This window comes from Polypterus senegalus, chromosome 9 (genome assembly GCF_016835505.1).
Source record: "Polypterus senegalus isolate Bchr_013 chromosome 9, ASM1683550v1, whole genome shotgun sequence".
NCBI lineage: Eukaryota > Metazoa > Chordata > Cladistia > Polypteriformes > Polypteridae > Polypterus > Polypterus senegalus.
This window is the reverse complement of record NC_053162.1, coordinates 2,160,557-2,186,351: the sequence shown is the minus strand read 5'-3', so window position 1 is coordinate 2,186,351 and position 25,795 is coordinate 2,160,557. Positions and strand designations below refer to the sequence as shown.

Here is a 25,795-nt window from a genome sequence, read left to right as displayed (position 1 = left end):
CCTGCACATTGTATTTGGACTGTTTAGACTGATTACAGTCATGCAGAGGTATACGGCCGACCGAGTTAAGGCGATTCGTACTTACAGTCACTTGCAGGCAACTGGAAAACAACAGAATAATAATGGTTTAGAAATTGCCAAAACCAGTCACAGTAATAAATCTTTCATTATTGCCATTATTATTTCACAGGGTCTCATGTTTTCTGACTCCTGGAGGGCTCTTTAAGGTTTGATTTGATCGCCGCCACTCCACGGGGCTAATGCGCTCAGCCTGTACCTCCTTCTCTTACCCCCGTGTTTCTCAGCCTTTATGGTCCCACGCCCCAGTCTTGCCTTTTGAGGTTCATTGATGACCCACTAGCATTTGTGAAATGAGCACAATTGGGGGCCTCTTTGGTGGAAGGAGCTCGCTTAGAAACAGAGAAATACATCCTGCAGTGCTACCGATCACTTAGGTGACCCACCGCAGCCCCACAATGACAACCCTCGACCCATCAGTGGCAGGTCATATCTAACTGGCAGACACTTTTCAGTGACTTCACGTTCCTCTTTTTTGTCTACTGCTCCTCTTAAATGTGGTGTTCCTCAGGGGTCCATTTTGGGTCCTATCTTATTCTCTATATACCTTCACTCTATTGGAGGTCTTTTTAGCAAATGTAACATTTCTTTTCACTGCTGTGCTGATGACACTCAGGTTTATATTCCCGCCTGCAACTCTGCAATGAGTCAACTGCACAACTGTCTTTCTGAACTAAGATCCTGGATGGCTAATAATTTTCTTGATCTGAATCAAAATAAAATGGAGGTGCTTATAGCGGGTCCTTCAGCTAAAACCCACATTGGTCTTGGACTTCTCGGCTCTTTCTCTGTCTTTTCTAAACCTCAAGTCTGCAATCTTGGTGTTATCTTTGACAGTGACCTCTCTTTTGAGAAACAAGTACATTCTGTAGTCAAGAGTTGCTTTTTCCAACCTTGTCTATTAGGTGACATCGAGCCTTTTTTTATCTTCTAGGGATCTTGAGAAAGCTACTCGTGCTTTTATTTTTTCTTGCCTCGATTACTGCAACTCGCTGTATTCTTGGATTAGCAAATCTCTGATCCGCAGGTTACAGTTGGTCCAGAATGCTGCCGCTCGCTTCCTGGATGGGGCGAGAAAGTCTGACTCTGTTTGTCCAATATTAGCTTCTTTACGCTGGCTGCCTGTCAGTTTTCAAATTGATTTTAAAATCTTGCTGCTAGTTTTTAAATCTTTCCACGGGCTCGCTGCTGCCTATTTATCTGAATTGTGTGTTTTACACCAGCCATGTAGAGTGCTTAGATCTTCTGGTCAGTTGTCTCTTGTTGTCCCTCATACCGAGTGTCACACTAAGGGGGACACACAGGGCTTGTGCAGCTGCTGCTCCTCTTTACCTCGTCACATGAAGGAGTCGTCGACAATTCAAAACGAGATTAAAGACTCGTCTCTATTCACTTGCATTCTTTGACCTTCAGTAATACTGATGGTGTCCTCATTGTGATTATGCAGTATAACGTTCCTTCTATTTATTTTCTTTATGTTCATATATTTTATTTCTATTTGTGTTATTTGTTTGTTTTCTTTTATTCTATTATTGTAAAGCACTTTGGCCGCAGCATTCCTACGTTGTTTTAAATGTGCTATATAAATAAACGGACATTGACAATCTGGACAACCCACTGAGGAGCTCTACCTTACATGGACCTGGCGTGTGGACACGGAGACTTGAAGATCAATACTTGATCCCCGTACCGGCACTTAACGTTTACCTACCGATGACCCGCACCAGACCCACGGAGCCTCAGATTTGCAATGACCTGTACACTTTGTGACCAACATACGACAGATCTGAGTTACAGTCAAACAGCCGTACTTCTTTGATGCCCCTTTGGCAGCGATTCCAGCCTGCAGTCTTCTTGGATTTGACACCCCAAGCTTCACAGAGCTGGATTTAGGGATTTTCTTCCAGTCTTCTCCGCAGGTTGGATGGAGACCATCAGGGGACGGCTATTTGCAGGTCTCTCCAGAGATGTTTAATTGGGTTCATGTCTGGGTTGGCTGAACGGAACAAATGTGGTAAAGTGAGGTCCGTGACTGATTGCCTTTTTAAATAATTAATCACCGCTCTCAGAGCTTAAGGAGGGGGCCGTGGTAGGGAGGCCTGAGCGGATCCTGGGCGCAATATGGCACGGGCATTTCCACACTTACAGTGGTGTGAAAAACTATTTGCCCCCTTCCTGATTTCTTATTCTTCTGCATGTTTGTCACAAAAAATGTTTCTGATCATCAAACACATTTAACCATTAGTCAAATATAACACAAGTAAACACAAAATGCAGTTTTTAAATGATGGTTTTTATTATTTAGGGAGAAAAAATCCAAACCTACATGGCCCTGTGTGAAAAAGTAATTGCCCCCTTGTTCAAAAATCACCTACCTGTGGTGTATCACACCTGAGTTCAATTTCCTGATTACTGCCACACGTGTTTCAATCAAGACATCACTTCAATAGGAGCTGCCTGACACAGAGAAGTTGACCAAAAGCACCTCAAAAGCTAGACATCATGCCAAGATCCAAAGAAATTCAGGAACAAATGAGAACAGAAGTCATTGAGATCTATCAGTCTGGTAAAGGTTATAAAGCCATTTCTAAAGCTCCAGCGAACCACAGTGAGAGCCATTATCCACAAATGGCAAAAACATGGAACAGTTGTGAACCTTCCCAGGAGTGGCTGGCCGACCAAAATGACCCCAAGAGCGCAGAGACGACTCATCCGAGAGGTCACAAAAGACCCCAGGACAACGTCTAAAGAACTGCAGGCCTCACTTGCCTCAATTAAGGTCAGTGTTCACGACTCCGCCATAAGAAAGAGACTGGGCAAAAACAGCCTGCATGGCAGATTTCCAAGACGTAAACCACTGTTAAGCAAAAAGAACATTAGGGCTCGTCTCAATTTTGCTAAGAAACATCTCAATGATTGCCAAGATTTTTGGTAAAATACCTTGTGGACTGATCAGCCAAAAGTTGAACTTTTTGGAAGGCAAATGTCCCGTTACATCTGGCGTAAAAGGAACACAGCATTTCAGAAAAAGAACATCATACCAACAGTAAAATATGGTGGTGGTAGTGTGAGGGTCTGGGGTTGTTTTGCTGCTTCAGGACCTGGAAGGCTTGCTGTGATAGATGGAACCATGAATTCTACTGTCTACCAAAAAATCCTGAAGGAGAATGTCCGGCCATCTGTTCGTCAACTCAAGCTGAAGCGATCTTGGGTGCTGCAACAGGACAATGACCCAAAACACACCAGCAAATCCACCTCTGAATGGCTGAAGAAAAACAAAATGAAGACTTTGGAGTGGCCTAGTCAAAGTCCTGACCTGAATCCAATTGAGATGCTATGGCATGACCTTAAAAAGGCGCTTCATGCTAGAAAACCCTCAAATAAAGCTGAATTACAACAATTCTGCAAAGATGAGTGGGCCAAAATTCCTCCAGAGCGCCGTAAAAGACTCATTGCAAGTTATCGCAAACGCTTGATGGCAGTTATTGCTGCTAAGGGGGGCCCAACCAGTTATTAGGTTCAGGGGCAATTACTTTTCACACAGGGCCATGTAGGTTTGGATTTTTTTCCTCCTAAATAATAAAACCATCATTTAAAACTGCATTTTGTGTTTACTTGTGTTATATTTGACTAATGGTTAAATGTGTTTGATGATCAGAAACATTTTGTGTGACAAACATGCAAAAGAAGAAGAAATCAGGAAGGGGGCAAATAGTTTTTCACACTACTGGAAGTGCACAGGCGAGGGATCGGCCGTGTCCGTATTTGGCGCTGGGAGCTGCTAATTGCCACACCTGTGTCACGTCCCCATTATAAAAGGGGAAGTGCAAGGAAAAATGGAACGAAAAGGAACAGAAGTTAAAAGGCGACTGAAGAGCAGTCTCGGGTAGGACGATCCGGCCACCTAAAGGGGAAAGGCAGCACGAAGAGGGGCTCCGCGGAAGTTACGGCACTCTAGGGGCTGAACAACGGAGGATGACCTCCACAGGGATCCAAGGTACGACTGCGGGTGCGTGAATGACGACGGGAGGAGGCAGCCAAGATGGGGGTCAGGGCTGCGTGAGTTATGGAGGTGTGCTGGGTGGGGTCCTGCTGAAAAGAACACGAAGGAGCCATCGACTCCTCAGCTTTAAATGGATTTACTGATTGTGTTTATCGCCCCCACAATTCACTTGGACGTTTTGGAATCACAGCCCTATTTCTTTGGACACCGCTTGCTCCGTGTGATTCGTCCCCATCCGTCAGCTCATTCGGTCATAACTAATCGACGGTGTTGGGTTTGAGAGGATGTGACGAGGGAGCGGGGAGCGGACCGGTCCAGAGAAATATCCTTAATGAACACCTGCAACTGAGCGCACACCTCACCTGAGACGTGGCCGACAGGACAAAGCAAAGACAACACAGGAGGAGCACTGCTCTCGAGTGGTCCAGCCAGAGCGAAGACTTGAACCCTGGGCTGCTGTGATATTTCAGATATAGTTTGATAAATATTTTGCACGTCTTTATTTGTAAGCTAGACAAAGCAAATGTAATATTAGCATTTTACTTCTCGGTGCTTTGACGTTTACCTAAGCAACCTCAACTCCCCCCTGTCTTTAGGACTGGAGTCAGGATGACGAATTTACGGTGAAGGGGAACGGAGCATCAGGCCAGCATGGCAAGGGTGGCTGTGTTTGGACTCGGAGGTTATAAGCCACCCACCCAACTGCAGGAAGGCCACAGCCTGACTCAACAAAGCACCTGGGGGATGAGTTGGACTTGAATTTGATTGGTCTAAAGTATGGCTGCTTATGATTGGTTCTGAATGTACTACGACGCCCCACTGGTTCGTGTAACGTGTGTAAAAGACTTAACAAGAGACAACATAAAGGTTTGGGGTTTCCGGCCCCGTATATTGCAGACAAATCCACACTGCAAATCAGGTCAAAAGATATAAACAAAACAGTTCATATGCGCGACGCCATTTTATAAGGGAGGAGCCGGAAGTGGAGGAATGCTGGGAAGGAACCGTGAGGGAGGATGGGACTGATGACGTCAAGAAAGATGGCGGAGGAAGGGCGGAAGTAACGTACTGCGGGAATGAGGCTTATGGTGGCGGAGCGTCTTTTTTTCCTGGAAGAAAGCAAAGGAGAAAGGTTAGTACCCCGCCACTCCCTGCCGAAGGGTGTTAAGGTCCGTCCGCGGTCTCCTATTCGCGCGTGCGTGACACGTGGTAAGAACGCTATAAAGGTGGTCACCTTGCCTTTATCCTCCCTCTCGCTCTCTCACCTTCTGGCCATGAAGAGAAGACCAGGATGAAGATGACTCTGACTTGGCAGGCATGGGGCCGATTTCAATACTCCATTCAAAGGCCAAGTGGTGGCAAAGCGAGTCAGACTGAAGGTAAGCCGAGACCCCCTATGGGTGCAAGGGGCACTGCCACTTTGGCTATAAAGGAATGGTTTGCCGATATTCACATTGTATTTGGATCCCTTAACATTTTTCTGAATCATACATAATTAAACGTGCCACTAAACTCTTTCTAATTGCCTGAGGTTACAGAAATAGAAGGGAAGGGGGGCGGAAGTGCTAAAGTATCACACCGTGCTAAGTGAGTGGGGTTTGATTTGAGACATTTTATGAAGAGGGAAAAAACAGGGTCACCCATAGGAGCTTGCAGGATAAAACAAACCCAACTAAACGTCTCTGGAGAGACCTGCAAATAGCTGCCCACCGATGGTCTCCGTCCATCCCATCTAACAGAGCTTGAGAGGATCTGTGGAGATGAATGACAGAAAATCCCCAAATCCAGCTGGGTGACGCTTGTGCCGTCAAATCCAACAAGACTTGGCCTATAAATGATATAATTACAAAGGAGTACAATGACTAAGAACACCGACTGTCCTGGAATCTTCCATGTTGGAAACAGAGACTTGCATACAATCAGGTACACCCCTGCAGATCAATGGGTTCTCAGCTGGAATGGCCCCTTAAATCCCAGAAATGTGAAGCCGATGTAATGTCAGAAAACATGACAACGCTTAATGTCGCAGGCAGAAGTGCCAAAGGCTAAACTGAACTTTGGTTTATCTTCCAAGAACGAGTCTTTCAGATGATGATTACGTCATTGTCTTTAAACTGCTCAGTCCCCGTCATGGCTTCTCTGATGCAGGCCACAGGCATTCATTCCTCTAAGATGAAAATGTGGTCGAAATTCACAATCTTATTAAAGTAGAGATGAGTCAAGCAAAATGACCCCTTTTATTGGCTAACTAAAAAGATTACAATATGCAAGGTTTTCGAGGCAACTCGGGTCCCTTCTTCAGGCGAGATGTAATCATAATGGTTAACACGGTACAACACCCTAGTACTACGATCTTATTAAAGAAAGAAACATCGTCTAACGGGACATTTCAGTAATCAGGCCGGAGAAAAGCAGTTCATTGTATCTTTTAATGACTCCTCGGGAAAAAAGCCTTGGAGGGAGCGTTCATCAAAAGCAGTCACAGTTACAGCCTGGTCCGAATGGTCCGAATGGTCTGAGAGGTTCATTATATAAACTGCTGAGTTCACATGCAGTGTCAATCAATGCACACATTTGACTCTGGTTGGTTCATTGGTGGGCAGCATGGTGGCGCAGTGGGTAGCGCTGCTGCCTCACAGTTAAGAGACCCGGGTTCACTTCCTGGGTCCTCCCTGTGTGGAGTTTGCATGTTCTCCCCGTGTCTGCGTGGGTTTCCTCCCACAGTCCAAAGACATGCAGGTCAGGCGCATTGGTGATCCAAAATTGACCCTAGTGTGTGATTGGTGTGTGCCCTGTGGTGGGCTGGTGCCCTGCCTTGCACCCTGTGTTGGCTGGGATTGGCTCCAGCAGACCCCCGTGACCCTGTAGTTAGGATGTAGCAGGTTGGATAATGGATGGATGGTTCATTGCTTTACACCCAAATGATTTATATAAAATAAAAGTCTGTTATATTACGTATATTCTGGTTCTTCTTATACCTTTTGAGATGAGACCCCACCACTTCTGTGCGTATTGTGTGGTATAGCAGGTCCACAGCTCATGTTAAAAGGGCCGCTTTTAAAATAATCTGCGCATTCACGGCTTAGCGAGGGGCAGGATGGTGGTTGTGTTGGCCGAAGCGCTTCCTGAGGAGTTCGTGATGTGGCCGTTTCTCACCTAGGTGCACAGGTGAGTAGTGGTCCGCATCCGTAATTGTTCCCAGGAGCTGCTGCTTGCCACGACTGCCACGTCCTCTGGATAAATAGATGCATGAGGCTGTTGCGGGGTTTGAAAGAAAAGAAAAGAAAACGGAGGATGCAGGAATGTGGAAAAAAAAAAAAGCAGGAAGCAGTGTGGAGAGCGAGCGAGCGAAGGTTGGCAGGCAGGCAGCCGCACAGTTGAGCCCTGGCAGGGGTGTATGGCCAACACCTGAGGGCAGGTGGAAGTGGTCGCATTTTATGGAGGAGCAGGAGTGACCGGCAGAAGGACGGCTGGCCGCATAAGGCCGAGAAGGCAGCGGGAGTCAGGAGGCATGGAAGGAGAAGCCCCAACGTGAGCGTCCTGGCCGTTGGGTGAAAAGCCAAGTCTCAGTCTGGGGGGAGCGCAACCAAAGCCAGGGATCGGGAAGCGTCCAGACCAGTTGAATGGACAGAAGGTCAGCTGCAGGTAGGTTGGCTACCCTGGTGCATAACCTGGATGGGAGAAACAGGGGAGTCGCCAGTAAAAGACGACGACACCGGGCTTTGATGTTTTTAAAGGACTGCTTCCCAGCGTTGTTTCAACCTCGTTTTAAAGGATTGTTTTTTTAACCTCCACCTTTCACATGTTTTAATGGATTATTTATTTGAAAGACTTATGGAAGCACTGCACTATTTATTTGTTTTGGATTGTTGTTTGTTTGCTGTTTTTAAATAAAAAGCACTTTGCACATTTGCACCATCCCCTTGCTCTGTTTGTTGTGCCTCACTGCCGTGCTCATCGGTGACATTACCGACGGTGACGGGTTCAACAGCCCCCGGAAGCGAGATGGGAGTATGCAGCGAACCCGCATCGTCACAAATTGTCCATTCTCGTTTACAGCCATCCTTCGGTACATTTTGGATGTGACACCAGCCTTTCTTCTGGTACATTCTTCATTTCCTCAACCATCTCAGTATTTTTCCTGAACCAGATCCTATATTTCAGCGTACATTTTGCTGCTCACTTGACCTTCATTTGGTTTCCCACATGTATTAACCCTTTATGCTATTTCTTCAAGATGAATGCTATGTTACCCTAAAATGATTCTTCCACAATAACCAGTTGTCTCCTTTTTGTATACGTGAGCACCGCTGATGCAATGCTTAGGACAGACGCCAGTAGACCCTTCATTCACGGTGAGTTACGTAACACAATACAAACGCGCCAACATCCTACACCATCCAAACACATCTTCAGAAAACCCTAAAGAACCCTCTGGTGGGGCACCGGTGTGGAACTGCATACAATACTAATGTCACTTTCGGTTTTTTGAACTGTATGCGAAACGACCCTCAGCTCAACGGCGACCGTCAGAATGACGTTATTGTGCTGCAGTGGCCATTTTTAACTCATATGCTACCTTAGAGAAGACGGGTACAGAAGGGCGCGTTATAAGTTAAAGTTCAGGGCTCGTGAACACCTCGGTGACCTTTAAACCCACCGTGTTGTTAACCCTTAAACTGCCACATACTTGGGGTTAATGCACCGCGGACGCCAAATACTTTTTTTTTGCTGCGCTTTTTAAAGAAATGTCACAATTCAACAAGAAAAAGTGACATTTTAATGGAACGTGTATTTTTTTCATGCAAACAGCATCACAATTACTGGAATGCTGCTCATTTTACACCCTGCCAATGAACTGTAAAAATTATTAAATACACTTCTGTAACAATCAATTATGATATGTAGAAGGGGCATCAGACGCCATTGATGAAATTCAGTAAATCATCGAGCCAACTGCGCTTGAACTGGCAGCACACAAACACAGAGGCCAACGCCAGTCTAGTGCAGTGGCTCAATCCCAGGGACATTGAGGCTGCAGGGGGCGCCAGTGGTCACGAGCTGGCTGCTCAATGAATGTACGGCACGGACCGATCAGCTCTGGCGTGCTGGCAAATTGCACTGGGAAGCCACTAGGGCCAATTGCGGTGTTCAACGAATGTATGTCACCGAATATCCTCGGCTCCGGTGGGCTGGCAAATTGCATTGGGAACTGACTATAGCTGGTCGCGGCGGTTTAAGGGTTAACTGCAGGCCACCACCTCTGAGGGCAAACCCCAAACAATGCCCTGACGACGGGAGTCCGATCGTAACAATAATGCAAGATGGCGGCCAAAACGGCTCAGAGATAAAAGGTAGCAATTAAAGTAAACTGTCAGAATCAAAATCTGAGACCCCAAAATGAGTGCCAGGAAGCCGAAGAGGGTGAAGAAAATCCTAAAATATCAACAGATATGGACCAGCACTGGGCACCTCCATACACGGCCAGAACGTCTCCGTCCTCCACAGAAACACGAGTGCTGGCCATTTCTATAAACCACATGAGGTAAGTAACAGACAAAAAAATATTATTTATTGGAGGAGTGGCCCTCATTATAATCACACAAATATTATAAACTTGATGTATCAATTAATAATACAAGAAAAGTTTATAAAAGTCACAATCTTCTCATCTCCAGAAGCTTTCAACGACATTGGCACAGGTTTGTAGTACACGTCAAGAAACGCGCTCATTACGCCCGCTCTGCTTACCTCCACTTTAATTTTAACGTCTTCCCGTGTGGCGATCAGGTGGTCTAGCGTTTTCTGGGAATTCTCCAAGTGGCTGCAGTACTCTCCATAAATCAGAAGGCTGAAAACAGAAAGTGGATCAAAATGAAAAGAGCAGAAAAAAAAGACACCGAAAAGGGTGAAAAACCCCACTGGCATAAAGCACATCTCATTGAAATGCCAACCTCTCACGTTACACACAAACGTCAAGCCCCGTGGTGCCCTTCTCATTTCTAACGTTACGTTTTAGCCGACTGACTTCGTGAGGACGCAGCTCACCAACTGCTCACTCGCGAGTGACTTTCAGATGATTTGAAGTGAAAGGACTACACGATTAGTCGGGGGGCACAGCGGGGCAACCTTTGGCTCTCAAAATCACTGGCATTGCAGTACCCGGAGAACACTGGTGACTCTTTAAAAAAGATTCATCAACCAACTCCTGCTGCCATACGGTGACATCATTTAAAAGGAATTAGGGTTAGGGTGCCCCCTGCAGTGGACTGGCACCCTGCCTTGTGCCCTGTGCTGGCTAGGATTGGCTCCAGCAGACCCCCGTGACCCTGTGTTAGGATATAGCAGGTTGGATAATGGATGGACAGATGGATGTAAGGTCATGGTGCTGGGGCTGAGCAGACACCCATCGTGACATTTTCAGAAGGTTTGGTTCATTTAAAGCAATAAAATCAAATCATAGACCACATGAAAATGGCAGCGCAAAAAAAAAAAAATGATTCAAGAAATTTATTGTCATAAGCACAGTAAAAACAAAAAAAAACACAAAATGGTTCAAACCGTCTTACTTTGCCAGTCTCCCTTACACCAAACAATAAATTAGACAGAAGTTAACCTAAAAGTAATAATTAGGCAGAAATCAGAAAATAATCAGAAAAAAGAAAATCCAAGAAATGAAGTCCTCTGTGCCTCGAGCTACAGACACGGTAACAAGCGATGGAACTGATGGGACGTGGAGGACGCAGTGATGAATGGATTGATGGCTACTGGTGAGTCTTGCTGTCCTTCATTCCACACTCCTGATGGCAGAAGTGTGAAGATACTACTGTATCCATCCATCCATCCATCCATTTACTAACTCGCTGAATCCGAATACAGGGTCACGGTGGTCTGCTGGAGCCAATCCCAGCCAACACAGGGGGCAAGGCAGGAGCCAATCCTGGGCAGGGAGCCAACCCACCGCAGGATACTACTGTATGCTGTCCTCAAAATTATTGTGGGCCCTTTCCTGATGACCCTGGTAATATGAATGTCCTGGAGAGATGAGATGAACTGCACAGTTTTGATCACAGCTTTTCTCAATCAGGGTTTCCCCGAGACATCGCTAGGGGTTTCATGAGAAACGGTAACGAATAACAGCGGTAAATAAATAAAGTTGAACAGTGGAAGAAAATAATAAACCTTCTCTTCCTTTTCTTCTTTTGGCTGCTCCTGTTAGGGGTCACCACAGCAGATCATCTTCTTTCATATCTTTCTGTCCTCGTCATCTTGTTCTGTCACCCCCGTCACCTGCCTGTCCTCTCTCACCACATCCATAAACCTCCTCTTAGGTCTTCCTCTTCTCCTCTTGCCTGCCAGCTCTATCCTTAGCACCCTTCTCTCATTATACCCCTGATCTCTCCTCTGCACATGTCCAAACCAACGCCATCTCACCTCTCTGACTTTGAGCTGACCCTCCAATGTCCTCATCCTGTCCATCTTCATCACACCCAATGCAAATCTTCACATCTTTAACTCTGCCACCTCCAGCTCTGTCTCCTGTGCCACCGTCTGCAGCCCATATAACATAGCTGGTGTCACTGCCGTCCTGTAGACCTTCCCTGTCACTCTTGCTGATACCCGTCTGTCACTAATCACTCCTGACACTCTTCTCCACCCACTCCACCCTGCCTGCACTCTCTTCTTCACTTCTCTTCCACACTCCCCGTTACTCTGTACTGTTGATCCCAAGTATTTAAACTCATCCACCTTCATCAGCTCCACTCCCTCATCCTCACCACTCCACTCACCTCCCTCTCTTTCACACACATGGATTCTGTCCTGGTGGTCCTACTGACCTTCATTCCTCTCCTCTCATATCTCCACAACCTGCAGATCACAATGTCCTCAGCAGACATCATACTAAACCTTCTCTAACCGGAATAAATTTGAGTTTGCGTTAATTGTATTAGCAGCCACTAGGATGCGCGGCAGTGCTGTCTGTGCTTTGCTTCTCATACAGCAACTAGCGTTTGTGTCACTTATGAGTTAACTGGTGCTGGTTGGTGCAAACAAGAAACGCGAGAAGTCCAGTCAGCCCCTCATCAATCCTATGTGTTTTCTAGCGTGCAGGTACGTATGTCCATCTTAAAAATGTTAGGAAATGAAGGCGCTTTCTTAATAAACAGGATTCTGAGAAATTCATTCCTGCATTTATCTCTAGTAGGATTGACGACTGCAATGCGGTGTTCACTGGATGTTCAGACTGTTCTTTATTCAGCCTCCCGTTAATCCAAAATGCGGCTGCAAGAATTATTACAAGAACAAGAAAATACAAACACGTAACTCCAGTTCTGAAATCCTTACACTGGCGCCCGGTTAAGTTTAGGGCAGACTTCAAAATCCTCCGTTTAACATATAAAGCCTTAAATGGCCGACTTATCTGAACTTATCATGACTTACAAACCTGAGCGCACATTAAGATCTCAAGATGTCGGTCTGCTTAGGATTCCAAGGATTAATAAAATACAAGTGGGAGGTCGAGCTTTTAGTTACAGGACCCCCCTAAACTGTACGGTGGTCTGCCTGCTACTATAAGAGATGCCCCTTTGGTTTCAGCTTTCAAATCTCACCACTTCAGTTTAGGACACCCTGCCTAGAGCTGCTGATTTAACTGTACAGACGGTCATCAGCACTAAAACATCAGTAACATGAGAGTTAGAATTTGTTACTAACCCTCTCCTATTCTGTTTCTGTTCTCGGTACTCAAATGTGCCACTTGGTGCCACGGCCCACCTGCCAAGTTGTTTGCCTGCCTGTGGTAAAGTCTTCCCTGATGGAGGATCACAGGAATCATAAGAAAAAGGGGTCCTTTCATCGGATTGGCTGGCCGAGCAACGTTTCAGCCATGGAATGGCCAAATGGGGGAGGCAGCTTGATGGATGAGGTCTCCGGGACTTAAAAATATCCAAATCTTATTATGGGATATCATCTACTGTTAAATTCTGCTCCGTACTTCTAAATTTTTTATTTTTATACTGTATTGAGGATTTGTTCTGTCCTGTGTATCGTATTGTATTGACCCCCTTTTTCTTTTGACTCCCACTGCACGCCCAACCTACCTGTAAAGGGGTCTCTCTTTGAACTCCCTTTCCCGAGGTTTCTTCCATTTTTTCCCTACAAGGTTTTTTTTTGGGAGATTTCTTTTGTCTTCTCAGAGAGTCGAGGCTGGGGGGCTGTCAAGAGGCAGGGCCTGTTAAAGCCCATTGCGGCACTTCCTGTGTGATTTCGGGCTACACAAAAATAAACTGTATTGTATTGTATTGTATTGTATTGTATGTATTCACTCAATAATACGACCAGTTTGTTCGCTTTCCCCCTCTCCCCGTTTTCCAATGTATTTCTTTTGTTTGCTCTTATTGAAGCCGTGTCTTTAAATTACATGAATAACAGTTTGAGTATTCAAACTTAAGACACTGGCGTTTTTAAATACTGTTTGAGCTAATAAGTGTGCATTTTCAAAGTGTCCGTGCAGGCGTTCATGCACCAAATCGTGAGGTGGTGCTGCTACAGCACATAGGAAACTTAGCCTTCTAAATTCTTGACTCTCTGAACATGACCCCAGAAGTGGATTATCCGACCGTGGGTTTTTCGCCGTTTTTTCGATATTGTTCTAGCAATTCTTTTTATGTTGATGTATGAAAATGATTAAACTATTAACAATTAATTATCACAAAGTTATTAACTTGTTCCTGCCTTGCACCCTGTGTTGGCTGGGATTGGCTCCAGCAGACCCCCGTGACCCCATGTTAGGATAGAGCGGGTTGGATAATGACTGACTGACTAATAATGATATAATTATTACGTAGGAGTTCCCTAGGACATGAATGTTATTTCAAAGGGTTCCGCACGGGCAAAAAGGTTGAGAAACAGTGAATTTGAGGGACAAGTGACGTAGGAGTGGACGATACACTGTGTGACACACGTGCGAGTAGGAGGCCTGAGTAATGGTAATACCACCACTGACCAGAGGGTGGCGGAGTGTGCCGACTGTCTTTCTCAGTTATTTGCAGACCGTTTCTGGGAACTCCCGCCAGGTTCTGGCACCCTCGATGACATCACTTCCGGTCCCCAACATCATCACTTCTGGCCCCGGCCCCCAGAGATGGTGTCACTTCTAGTCCCATGGACATCACTTCTTGCCCCGCCCCTAAAGATGACGTCACTTCCTGAACTGGCCTCTTAAAGCCGCCATTTTTTTTGTCTCTGACCAGTTCTGTTCTGTGTGAACATCTCTGTTCAATCATTTCAATTTTAGCAGCCAGGATACGTTATACGGGAGGCTGCCCCAAACCTTTATCATGTATTCTGGCATTATTTATCACAACTGGATGACTGGGCAGAGCGGGTGGAACGCCTCCTGCACGATGGATTAAGGAAATAAGGCTTTAACAGTACGCTAAAAATGAGTTTACACCTCGTGAACACATTAAAACAAAGGAAACAAAACATACAGTACCCAAGCAGGCGAGCGGGTACAACTCTTCATAAGTCTGTACCCTAAATGTCCTTAGTTCCTAAAATATGCCTAAAACTGAAGTAAAGTAATGACAAATGGGTGTGGAATTTACCCCGAATACAACCTGGATGAACAAAGGCTAGAAAGCCAATGAGCCGCGTGCTCAGGTGGAAGGTCTCTTTGTGTTAGGCGGCGAGCTGGTGTAGATGTCACATGGGCTGGACGGGCATTCCAGCCAGGAAGGAAACAGAAAGCAGACCCGGAGGTAGAGATGGACAGACAGCCCCTGTAAAAGAAGAGATATCGCTGGGGAGTTTTTAATCCCCCAGCACGCTAGATGGCAGCAGCCCCGGATATCCACGCCCAATGGGAAGGCCAGCAGGGCATGCCAGGAAATGTAGTCTGGCAGGGCAGCCCTGCGGGGGTCACTGGGTGCCACGAGAGGGCGCTGCAGGGAGACAAGCTCCCTATTATAATGGACTTCCGGGTGACGCAGATGTGCTTCGATCGGGCAATCACCCTGGCACCGGAAGTAAATAAAAGGGACCGCACTCTCTTATATCCAAGCGAGTCGGAGCTGGGAGGTAATGGAGCAATGCTTGAGTGGAAGAGGGGGACAGTGCGTTAAGGAGAAGGAAAGAAAGGAAATATTGTGGCGAGAAAAGACCTGTGTTTGTGTTTAGAATCACTTTTTTGGGGGGAAAATATAATAAAACCTTCCAGTATTTGAACCCAGGAGTGTGCTTCTGTGTTGGTGTCGGGGTCTGGGCTTGCTGACGCCCGGGTTTCCTTCACACTGGTCAGTCTTTCTGGCAGGCCCTCCAGCTGCGATGGCTGGAGTGACCGTCACTTTGACTTGGCACTTATTGTCTCTGTCACGCTTCCCTGCTGCATTTACGGGCCAACGGTTGTTGTGGTGGGTGTGGTGACACGTCGAAGAGCAAAGGCCTGACACCATTCCCAAGATGGCCTCTCTACCAATCCCATCCCGGTCCTAATTTTCTTCTCCAATCGAGTCTTCTATTCGTGCTTTTACAACTTCGGCCCACGCTGACCCCACACACCGCTCTTTACTGGTTCTAGCCGGTCACACGGGCAGCCAAGCAGCTCAGCAAAGCTGACAATGCAGAACTTGCTAGACAAAGTGCCATTAACCCTCAGCTTTTCAATGCTTTTCTAGAGCATTCTTTTATCAGTGTTGAATTAATGAAGATAAAGGAGACACACGCAGCATATCGTTAATTATTCACAGTCCATCCCCGTAGCCGAGGGTGTGTTGAAAGGGCGGCCTAAAATGAATGGTTTTCTTTTATAAAAAGCTACCTCTACAGCCATTTTCTTACGAATTGACAAACACATATCTGTATTCTGCACACACTCATAACACACGTGTAAAAATGAACATAACGAAGCATACATACGAGACACTTAACACGGAGCAACAAATTCATGCGACTGAAAAGTCCATCGGCCATTAGATGAACTGCACAAATGGACGGCCAATCACAGTTCTGAACAACTCTCCAATTCGGCCAATCAAAACTTTTCTTGAAGCCGCTGTGCGTCGGCCCACCTGGATTAAGTTTTAATTATTTTAATTATAAACATGAAAACAAATGTTTGGTGGCCATTAGAAATAATAAATCACATGCGGCTTTGTAACCCACTGGGAGGCAGATAGCAGTTAATGAATTCTGACAGGGCAGCCATCAAAGGAAAGAAGTGAAAATTAGCAACGGGAACAAATGAAGAAAATAAGAGCAAAGAGCAGGCGGTTAAATCCGGAAGATGAAAGCTTTTTGGTGATTCAACACGCATGCAGACCCTGCCAGCACGTCACAGCAGGACAGGTGGCATCAAATCAATTGTTAGAATAATTAACAACAAGCAGACAGGCGTGCAAACAGAAGTGACGACTGGCACTACATTATGACAAGGCCACTGATTTAGATTTAAAAAGTGACTTCACCAGTCCAGCAAATCCTGCTCAGACTTGCCGACCATGGCGTTTGATTCTATACAGTAATGCCTTGCAAACAACTGCTTGTCGTTTATATAACTTCTTGATATTATTAATACACTCCAAGTTAAGGCAAATGGATCTGGAACCCAAACTGGACTTCTGTGTTGGCCCATAAAGGACCCCGTGTTCACAAGTGTGCCAGTGTACCCTGGGCCAATTCATGGACTGATTTGGCGTCGTATTAGTGGTTCTGATGACCACTTGACGTAAGGAGCTGGAGGACAGCAGGCCACCCGGGCCGTTAAGGTGAATCGGGAGATGAACATAAACCAGAATAATGGGGCAAAGGTCAGAAATGGACCGACGAATGAGATTTTGCCAAAACCAAAGAGCTGAACAAACCTACCTAGCAGCCAATAAACGGAGAGTCTTTACTAAACAAAAACTCCTAAACAGCCTTTTAGGTAATAAGCACAGTCTTGGACATCAACTTGCCTGGGTGACGTCACGTTGCCTCTTGGCAACAAAGTCACAAAATGGCTATGGCAGTGATAAACAAAATGACGATGCAATGAATACAAAATGCAAAGCTGAACTCAATTAAAAGACGTTTTCAGGAAAATAACAATAAAAAAATCAGATTACAAAGTTCTAGAAGGACGATTTGGTGCTATGGGGAGGCTCTGCTCAAGAGGTAAACTGTAGGATCCCTTTTTGCGAGTCCAGTCTTGGTGTGCATGAGAAGCCCTCCGAGGGGCCGTGGCGATGCTCCCAGTCTGACCCAGAAGCCCTCCGGTCATCCTGCTACATCAGAAACGCCGCTTGCAGAAGCAGTCAAAAGCAATTTGCTGAAACAATTCCCATCCGTCTTTCATTTTCTTGCTCCCTTTTCTCGTTTCACTTTGGTTTATTAGCATCGTTGCTAAACGGAGATCTCGGTGGGGACCGCAACCCTTCCTCGTGTCCTGTTTCCTTTCATTTCACATGACATTTAGCTGAGTGATACATCCTTGGATGTGCTGGGATGCATCTTTAGTGATGTATCATGAGGTCCTCGCACAACTTCACCCAGGCTAGGGATCAGCCCCGTGGTTGCATCCCAGCAGGTGTCAACCACGGAGCCTCCCTCTTGAGCCAGAGCCACCTAGTGGACCTCTCTGCAGCATCTGGAATGGCCTTGATGGCTCTGTCACTCTCCCCATGCCAAGTTTGGCCATGACTCATCAAACAGAGTGGCCCGCTAAGCCTCATCATCCCACCTCTGCTGGCTCACAGCTAGTCTTCCAACCCTGCCTTCTGCATTGTTCTAAAAGCTCCTTGTACTTCACAAGTTTCCTCTCCTGTGCTTCATCCATGTGCGCCTCCCAGGGTACAGCGAGTTCCATCATGGTCACTTGTTTAGTAGCATTAGAGAAAATGACCATGTCTGGGCAGAGTGATGTTGCGGGGATGTGCTCTGGAAACCTTAGCTGCTTGCCCAGGTCTACCTTCATATGCCAATCGGCAGCTGAGTTGAGGAGGCCCACTGCAGATCTGGGTAGTGTGGTACTGCTGAGGTCGGAGATGGTTGCTGGCGGTTATGGCAGCAGTAACTGTCTTTGTAACTGCACTCATCACTTGGTCGCAGCACCAACAATAAAGTCCTTCTCCAAGTGCTTTTGGACGCCTGCTGAGAACGTGCCGGAGAGATCCTCTTCCTGAGCAAAGAGAGCAAGATGGTGACTCGCTCTTGCCCCAGATGTGGAGGTTTGCAGGACTTGGTAGGCCATCATACACAACCTGAATCGGGAAGTGGACACGGTAGGAGTCTGCTTGCAGGATGTCGTTCCACGTCACCTTTCTCTGCTCTACAGAGTCCCACCTTGTCCATGCTCCCTGATGTTTCAGACCGACCATCCTGCTTGCTCTTTCTTCCTCCAGGCCTGCTCGAATTTCCTCCTGGACAAGATGGTGTCCCTCTTTGCCCTGGGCTTTGTGAACTTGGTTTTTGCAGAATTAGCCAGGGCCAGCTAAGTCTGTGGCCGCATTCCCCACCAGCCTTGATTCTGCCATCGCCAATGCCTCAGCTGCCTTCCACTTCCTCCCTGTTGTCACTTCAGTAGTAGCTGCTGCAGCTACTTTGAAGTCTGTCGAGTGTCTCTATAGGAGCGCCCCTCTTGTTCGTAACACCATAAACTCACTGATGGGGAGCTGCAAGGGGTTACTGCTGTCATAAAGAGCCGCACTGACCAAGCCACCTCCGCAGGTAGCCGCTAATCCTCTTCTCCATGACCTCAACTGTTGTCAAAGGGATCTCATGAACCAGCAGCGGCCACAGGATCCTGGGCAGGATAACAATTTGGTAGACAAGGGCCTAAATCGTCCTGGTAGACCTGATTTGTCCACTCTTTTGAAAGAATCCCAAAGCACAACAAAGGGGAGTCAACTCAAATTAGGATGAAGGAGCTGCCAGACCAAAGCTGGCCAAACCGGCACATTAAAATTTCAACCTGAACGGTGAACCACTTCAGGCAGCTGGTGCTCTTCCACAGTTGACATGGCAGGAACATTTTAATGAAAAAGGACGACGGCAGAAACCGTAATCCAAAAAACAGAGCATAGGGTCAAAACTAGGAAATCAAATGGACACCTAAGACTAAACGTTAGACAAACTCAAAGTAGGAGATGCACATCAAAGGTCTAAACTGATAAAGACTCTCAAAAAACATAAGCAGCACAGCTCACCATAACACCATCTACTATGTTTCTAATAATTTGTGCCTCGACATTGGCAAGGGGACGACCCAAGAGCACCACGCATATTACTTGGAAGAACATTCCCTGTGCTCATCCACCCTGAGCAGACTCTGCTAATACACGAGGACTTGAAGAGTGGACTCCAAGGAACATAACAATCTGGACTCACCAAGCAAAGGACCAGGAAGAGTCGATCTAGAAGAACCAATGATTGACTTAGAAATGGAATTAACAACTGACAGGACTAAAGTGAAATCTTAATGGTGGGCTGCAGGAACTGGACACTTTTAATAAAGGTGGGCATCCTGGCAGAAACTGCTATTTTGCTGTGTGAAAAGGAAGAGCGACAGTAATGAGAGGGAGGACCATCAGATGGGACAAAAGCAATAAGCTGGCCGACGCTGGACCCCAAGACTTCTATCTAAATCTTTTACTAAGCCAAACCAGACAACCATAACAGTTAAAAATTTGCCATAAGTAAGAAGTCAGACTGTTGAAAGTTAAGCCGAAAGAAAGGCTCTCACTTAAATAATAGTTCTTAATCCACAATCTCGGATGACCAGAAAGAGCCTGGTGCTCACCTTTATAATGTTGCAGGAGGGACGTCATGCTTGGGCACGGCTGGCAATCCATGCCTAGCAATGCTGACCAATGGAGGTGTCCATAATTAAATGAATATATAACTCTAAAGACATGAAATTTCAGCTTAAGGGTAAAGAAAAGACTCCCCCTCTTTGAAATATTCCCATTTTCTTTGGATTACAGCCTTAAATAAAAACACACAAACTAATATTTTTTTCCAGCTTTACTTACTCAATGCCACCTCTAACATTCAAGTGGAAGACCTCACAGCTACAGTTAAGAAAATTTTTAAAAAATTAAAACCAAGAAATACTGAGATGAATAAAGGACCCCCACCAAACTCACTCAGGTGTCAGTGCCCACCATTCCCATTGTGGTTACTGGTTTCCTCCCATCTGTGCTCAGTTATAATAGGTGATTAGTGAAGCTGTTCCTGGTCCATTCATTCCCCTGCTTGGTAGATCAACTGACAGCAAACAACTGACTGTGGGTGGCAGATCACTTTCAGAAGATCTCAGGGACAGAGTTGTGGACGGACAGAAGGCAGGAGATGGAGACCAAAACATCTCAAAGGCTTCATCAGTCCCAAGGAGCTCAGTAAAGTCCATCATAAAGAAGTGTTTGGTACCACTAGGCCCCTCCAAACTGGATGGAAGAGCAAGAAGGAAACTGGGAAGAGAGGCCACCAAGAAGCCAATGGCCACTTTGAAGGAGTTACAGGATTTGATGGCAAAGAGTGGTCATTAATGGTGTACATGTGACAACAATTTGACAAACGCTCCACCATTGTGGCTTGTTCAGGAGGGTCACACTTCTCAAGAAAGGCCACATTAAAGCTCGTTTGAGCTTTCCCAGAATGCACCTTGAAGATTCTGATGCCAAGTGGAGAAAGGTCTTCTGGTCAGAGGAGACAACAATCAAACTATTAGGCCTCAACACCAAATGGTCCAGCAATGCAGCTCACCATCCACAACACACCATACCGACAGTAAAGCATGGAGGGGGCAGCATCCTGTTGTGGGGGGCCTGGGGCTCTCATTAGGGTAGAAGGACACATGGAGGGGGCAAAATACCATGAAATTCTTGGGGAAAACCTGCTACCCTCTGCCAGAAAGTTGAAGATGGGCAGAAAGTTCACCTCTCAACACGACGACGAGCCGACGCTCACAGCAAAATGGACTCAGAGTGGCTGAAGGAGAAGAAAGTGAATGTCCTGGTGTGGCCAGTCAGAGCTGAGAGCTAAATCTGTGGAAAGATCTGAAGATAGCAGACCAGCAACGCTCACCAGCCAATGTGACCGAACTGTAAAGAAGAGTGGGGGGGCAAATATTACACAATGTAGGTGTGCAAAGCTGAGAGAGAAGAATCAACAGACTGAGGACTGTCATTAAAGGAAAAAGGGGGGTCAACAAAATGACACTGACATGGGGGGTCCTTTACTAATCTCAGTATTTCTTGTGTTTGATTTATTTTATCATTTTTCTGAACTGTAGCTGTGATGTCTTTCACTTGATGTTAGAGGTGGCATTCAGTAAGTAAAGCTGGCAAGAAATATTAGTTTGTGTGTTCACATTTAAGGCTGTAAAGCAAAAAAAAATGTGAAAATAATAACAAAATGCAAAGTACATTTGAATATTGGCAACCATACAACCTGATAAAATGGTGATGTGTAACTCAGGTGGCACACAGACTTGCAGTTACTTAAAATGTCTCTAGTTAAGGCATCGTTGGTGCTCAGCTTTCAGCCACATGTCTGTTCAATATGGCTGCTGAGCTGTGCTCTTCATTGTGTTGTCTTCATCATCACAGGTTAGCAAGAGAGATGCTTCTTCATCATATGTGGGTCAGAGAGAGAGAATGTGGCTGAGCAAGCAGATTTATAGGTTTTCTGTCCAACCCCTACAGCCAATAGGATATCATGGTACTTAAAGGCCTCTGAGACAAGCCAATTCCAAACAGCCATACCTCAGACCAATGGGGGAAATGGAACATCTTATCTCCTACCACCCCCCCCAAGACCATATATTAAGCTAACCTGGCTTTGTATGGGGGATGGGAGAAAAGACTTTAGCAAAGAAATGCTCATCAAACTGGTTTAAGACACGTCCCCCAAATCCTGTCGTAAAAGTACAAAGAGACAGTCGTAAACATGGGGGGATAAACAAGAATGCCTCTCACCAAGGTACCACTAAATGACATTGGTTTGCCTAAATTATAAATAAAGACATACAAAACATTTATCAAGTTATATGCAAAATCTCACATCACAACAGTGAGGCGCACACTTACAAGCAGTGTACTGACTATACCTGCACACGTACATTATGTAAATCTGGAGGATTCCAGCAGGTCACAGAGCAGGATGCTAAAGTGAAGGTTAGGGTTTAAGGTTTAATTATTTAGTCAGGTTTACACAAGAAAACATGAAATTTGGCTCCTCAGTTGCATCTAATAACAGACAGAATGAGATAAAACAAACAAATAGAAACAAAAAAGGCTAAGGTAACGCAGTTAGATAATACATATTTACACCAAAAAAAAAGTTACAGGATATCTCTCAAAACCTTAATCATTATCTCCGATATTTCTTATTGAAAAGTCGTATGGCACTAGGAAGAAAGGAGTTTGTGGAGCAATTTGCGTGGGTGCAAAAAAAGACAGCAACAGCGACACAGAAGATGGCAAGTGAGACCTTTAAGTGCATCACGCCATTACGATGGGGAATATGCGACACTTGTATTGGCTATACGAGAAATGGATGAAGAAAAGCACCATGAAGACAATCGCATGTCAGCATTGAAGTCTGATGATTTGCTTCACCACATTGAACCATTCATCAAACATCGAAGCACACACCGTGATCCTGTTGGAGCTGCAGTGCGGCTTTGCCTTCTCACGGCCAAACCTCCACTTCTTTTCTCAGACATTTCCTGCTTTGGACGGGCGTATCTGTCTCGAGATTTCTTCCATTTCGTCCTTCACGTTTCCACATCCACTTTCATAGAGGTGGCAATTTGATGCCAGCTGTTCTGACAGGCAACAATGCTGACGTCACATACCAAAACTTTTTGCTGGTACCGAAACTCGCACACACGTCATGTTAATTTCTGACAACGTGCTCAGAGGAGGCTCTGGAAACCTGTGGAAGCCATGATACGTGAGCAATTAAGCGTGCTGAGCCTCAAGGATGAGTCACATACTTGAGGACATCAGTGGAAATGAAGGGATGTGCATTTAAGACTGAAGTGAGGAAGTAACTTCTATACACAAAGAGTTGTGGGAAAAACTACTGAGACATGGAGTTGAAGCAGAAACCTCAACAACCTTTAAGAAGAATCAGGAGGAGATATTGGGGCAGCTTAGCTATTAGATAAATGACCGGACTTGATGGACTGAATGTTCTCCCTCGTTTGTCAAAGTTCTTATCAACGTTAAATTATACTTCATTGTCCGATTTGGGGCAGCGTGGTGGGCCAGTGGTGGTTCTACTGGGGTTCACATCTCAGTCACTCCCTGTGTGGGGTCTGCATGTTCTCTGCATGACCAAGGTGGTCTCCTTTGGATGCTCTGGTTTCCTCCCACAGTCCAAAGGCATGCACGTTAACTGGACTGGTGACACTAAATTGGCTCTTAGTGTGTGTTTACGTGGGACTGGCGCTCATGTCCAGAGAATGTTCCTGCCTTGCACCCAAATGTTTGCTTTTCCAGCTTCACCGCAACCTTGATAAGCGGGTTAAAATAAATTAATGGATGGACAGTCCTATTCAGATATCAGAAATAAAATCCCCATGGTCCAAAAAATACCTAAAATAGTGTCAAATAACATTAACGAACGCAAAGTAATATCATGAATTTTGTTTTTTGTTTGTTTCTTACCGTTCTTTAAATTCCAAGAATATTTTAGCCAATCCACTTCCGCCTGCCATCATGGTGAGATCAATGGCCCTCAGTAAGGAAAAATGCACCTTGATCAAGTCCTGTGGGGTGGAGAAGAAAGACAGCGGACATGTTATAATGTGTTGGGCGAGGATGACCAGTCACACTGTCACTTGATCACATGACAGAGGCAGTAAGGACAAAACCGTAAGAAAACATAACTGGCTGAATATTCATTTACTACCAAAGGGCTGCTGGACATTTTATCCAGTGGAGATACAAACTTCACACATTTCAAGAGCCGTTAAGACTCCGAAACAACGTCTTCCCATGGCCTGACCCCGTTGACTGATAAGCGTTCTGTTCGTCTCATGAGTAGTAACCTCCATACTTGTACATTTCTTATTTTTTATACTGTATTGAGGATTACTTGTGTTCTGATGTGTGTATTGCATTAACACCCACTGCACGCCCAACCTGCCTTTCCCAACGTTTCTTCCATTTTTTCCCTACAAGGGTTTTTTCCTCGTCTTCATAGAGAGTCAGAGCTGGGGGGCTGTCAAGAAGCAGGGTCTGTTAAAGCCCATTGCGGCACTTCTTGTGTGATTTTGGGCTATAAAAAAATAAATTGTATTGTATTGTATTGTGGTAACAGCTCATGAAACGTGGAAAAGAACGTCAACTGGACAGCAGTGGACAGAGGATTGGGAAAGTCTTCAGACTCTCCACGTTCTTCACATCTTCTCAGCGTGCAGCTTTGTGCTAAAAATGACACTTAGTGGCCCAGAATGACAAAGTGAAGACGGGAATTCTTGCAAATGTACTTTAAATATAACACTGAAGACGTATCCAGACCCTTGATACTCTGCCATTCCAGCCCGGGGGTCTTCTTGGGTCTGACATGACAAGGACTGCACAGCTGGATTTGAGGATTTTCTGCCATCCTTCTCTGCAGATCCTCTCAAACTCTGGCAGGTGGGATGGAGACTCTGGGTGGGCAGATACTGTCAGGTCTCTCCAGAGATGTTCCACTGGGCTCTGGACATTCCCAGAGATGATCCTAAGCCCTCCTGTGTCGGCTCTGCTCTCACCCCCCGACTTCTAGAAAGTGCAGAGGCTGACACCAGATTTATGTAGCAAAGAAGCCGCTATGCTTTTAAAATGAAGGATGGATAGAATCAGGTGAACACCTACGCACTACCGTCTTTCCACCCGAATATTAATGACACCCCAGGAGAATGGCCATACAGATTAAACACACAAATCTATAAATATCCCTTATTTGGTAGGATAACTACTTACAAGCACGGTAAAGGAAATAATGACAAAAATACCAAACACACACCACGAACAAACCCCCACACAACAATATTTAAGGTCCTGGAAAAAAAGTCCTTACTGTTGGTGATGGCACACAAACAATGGATGGAAAGATGTGATGGAATTTAATAAAGTGCTTCCTGGGACTTGGATGGTGAATACAGTCCCACCACCAGAGGTCTGAAGAACAGTTGTCAGAGGCGCGCCTCTTCTCAAAGAGCATCGGTGGACTGGATTGGGAGGCTAAAAAACCCACCGCCATCTTTAAATCCGGTGGCCGAACCTGCGCCTTCCTTCTCCGCTACGAATGCCCAGTTAATAAAAGGTTTAGGAGCGGCCGATGATGAAGTTGATCGGAAAATGGTTCAATCAAAAAGTCCCACCACATCCTTCTCGTCTGGTTTTATCGTCACAGTGCCTACAAAGCACAAACTACAAATCCCACGATCCCCTCCTCATGAGTGCAAACCTGTTTAATGGCACAGACCCCAATTTACAATCAGGAATCTGCACGACAAGTGCTGTTATTCACATTTAGCAATCACTCCACAGGACCTACGTACACACAATTAAAAACCCGCTATGTGGCTGCGCTGCAAACCATCGACCCAGCCTGAGGTCCAAAGCGCTCAGGGCAGGTCTTCATTAAGGGTAATCTCTGGACTTTTCACCGTTCAGCTTATCTTCAACTGTGACGAGCCTCCCTGGGCATCACCACGCTTCCCCATTGGACTGGTAC

At 45.7% G+C, this 25,795-nt stretch overlaps 1 protein-coding gene across 6 annotated transcripts in view; it reads right to left on the bottom strand.

The window, feature by feature from the left end:
- The window catches only part of vav2 (vav 2 guanine nucleotide exchange factor), a 472,851-nt gene that overhangs the window by 115,192 nt on the left and 331,864 nt on the right, over positions 1–25,795 (bottom strand). For all 6 annotated transcript variants that reach the window (XM_039762597.1, XM_039762599.1, XM_039762598.1 and 3 more), the window contains 2 exons: positions 23,737–23,837; positions 9,833–9,932 (listed from right to left, as the gene is read on the bottom strand). In XM_039762597.1, the coding sequence (XP_039618531.1) occupies positions 9,833–9,932; positions 23,737–23,837 (201 nt within the window). The remainder of the gene's footprint in view (positions 1–9,832; positions 9,933–23,736; positions 23,838–25,795) is intronic.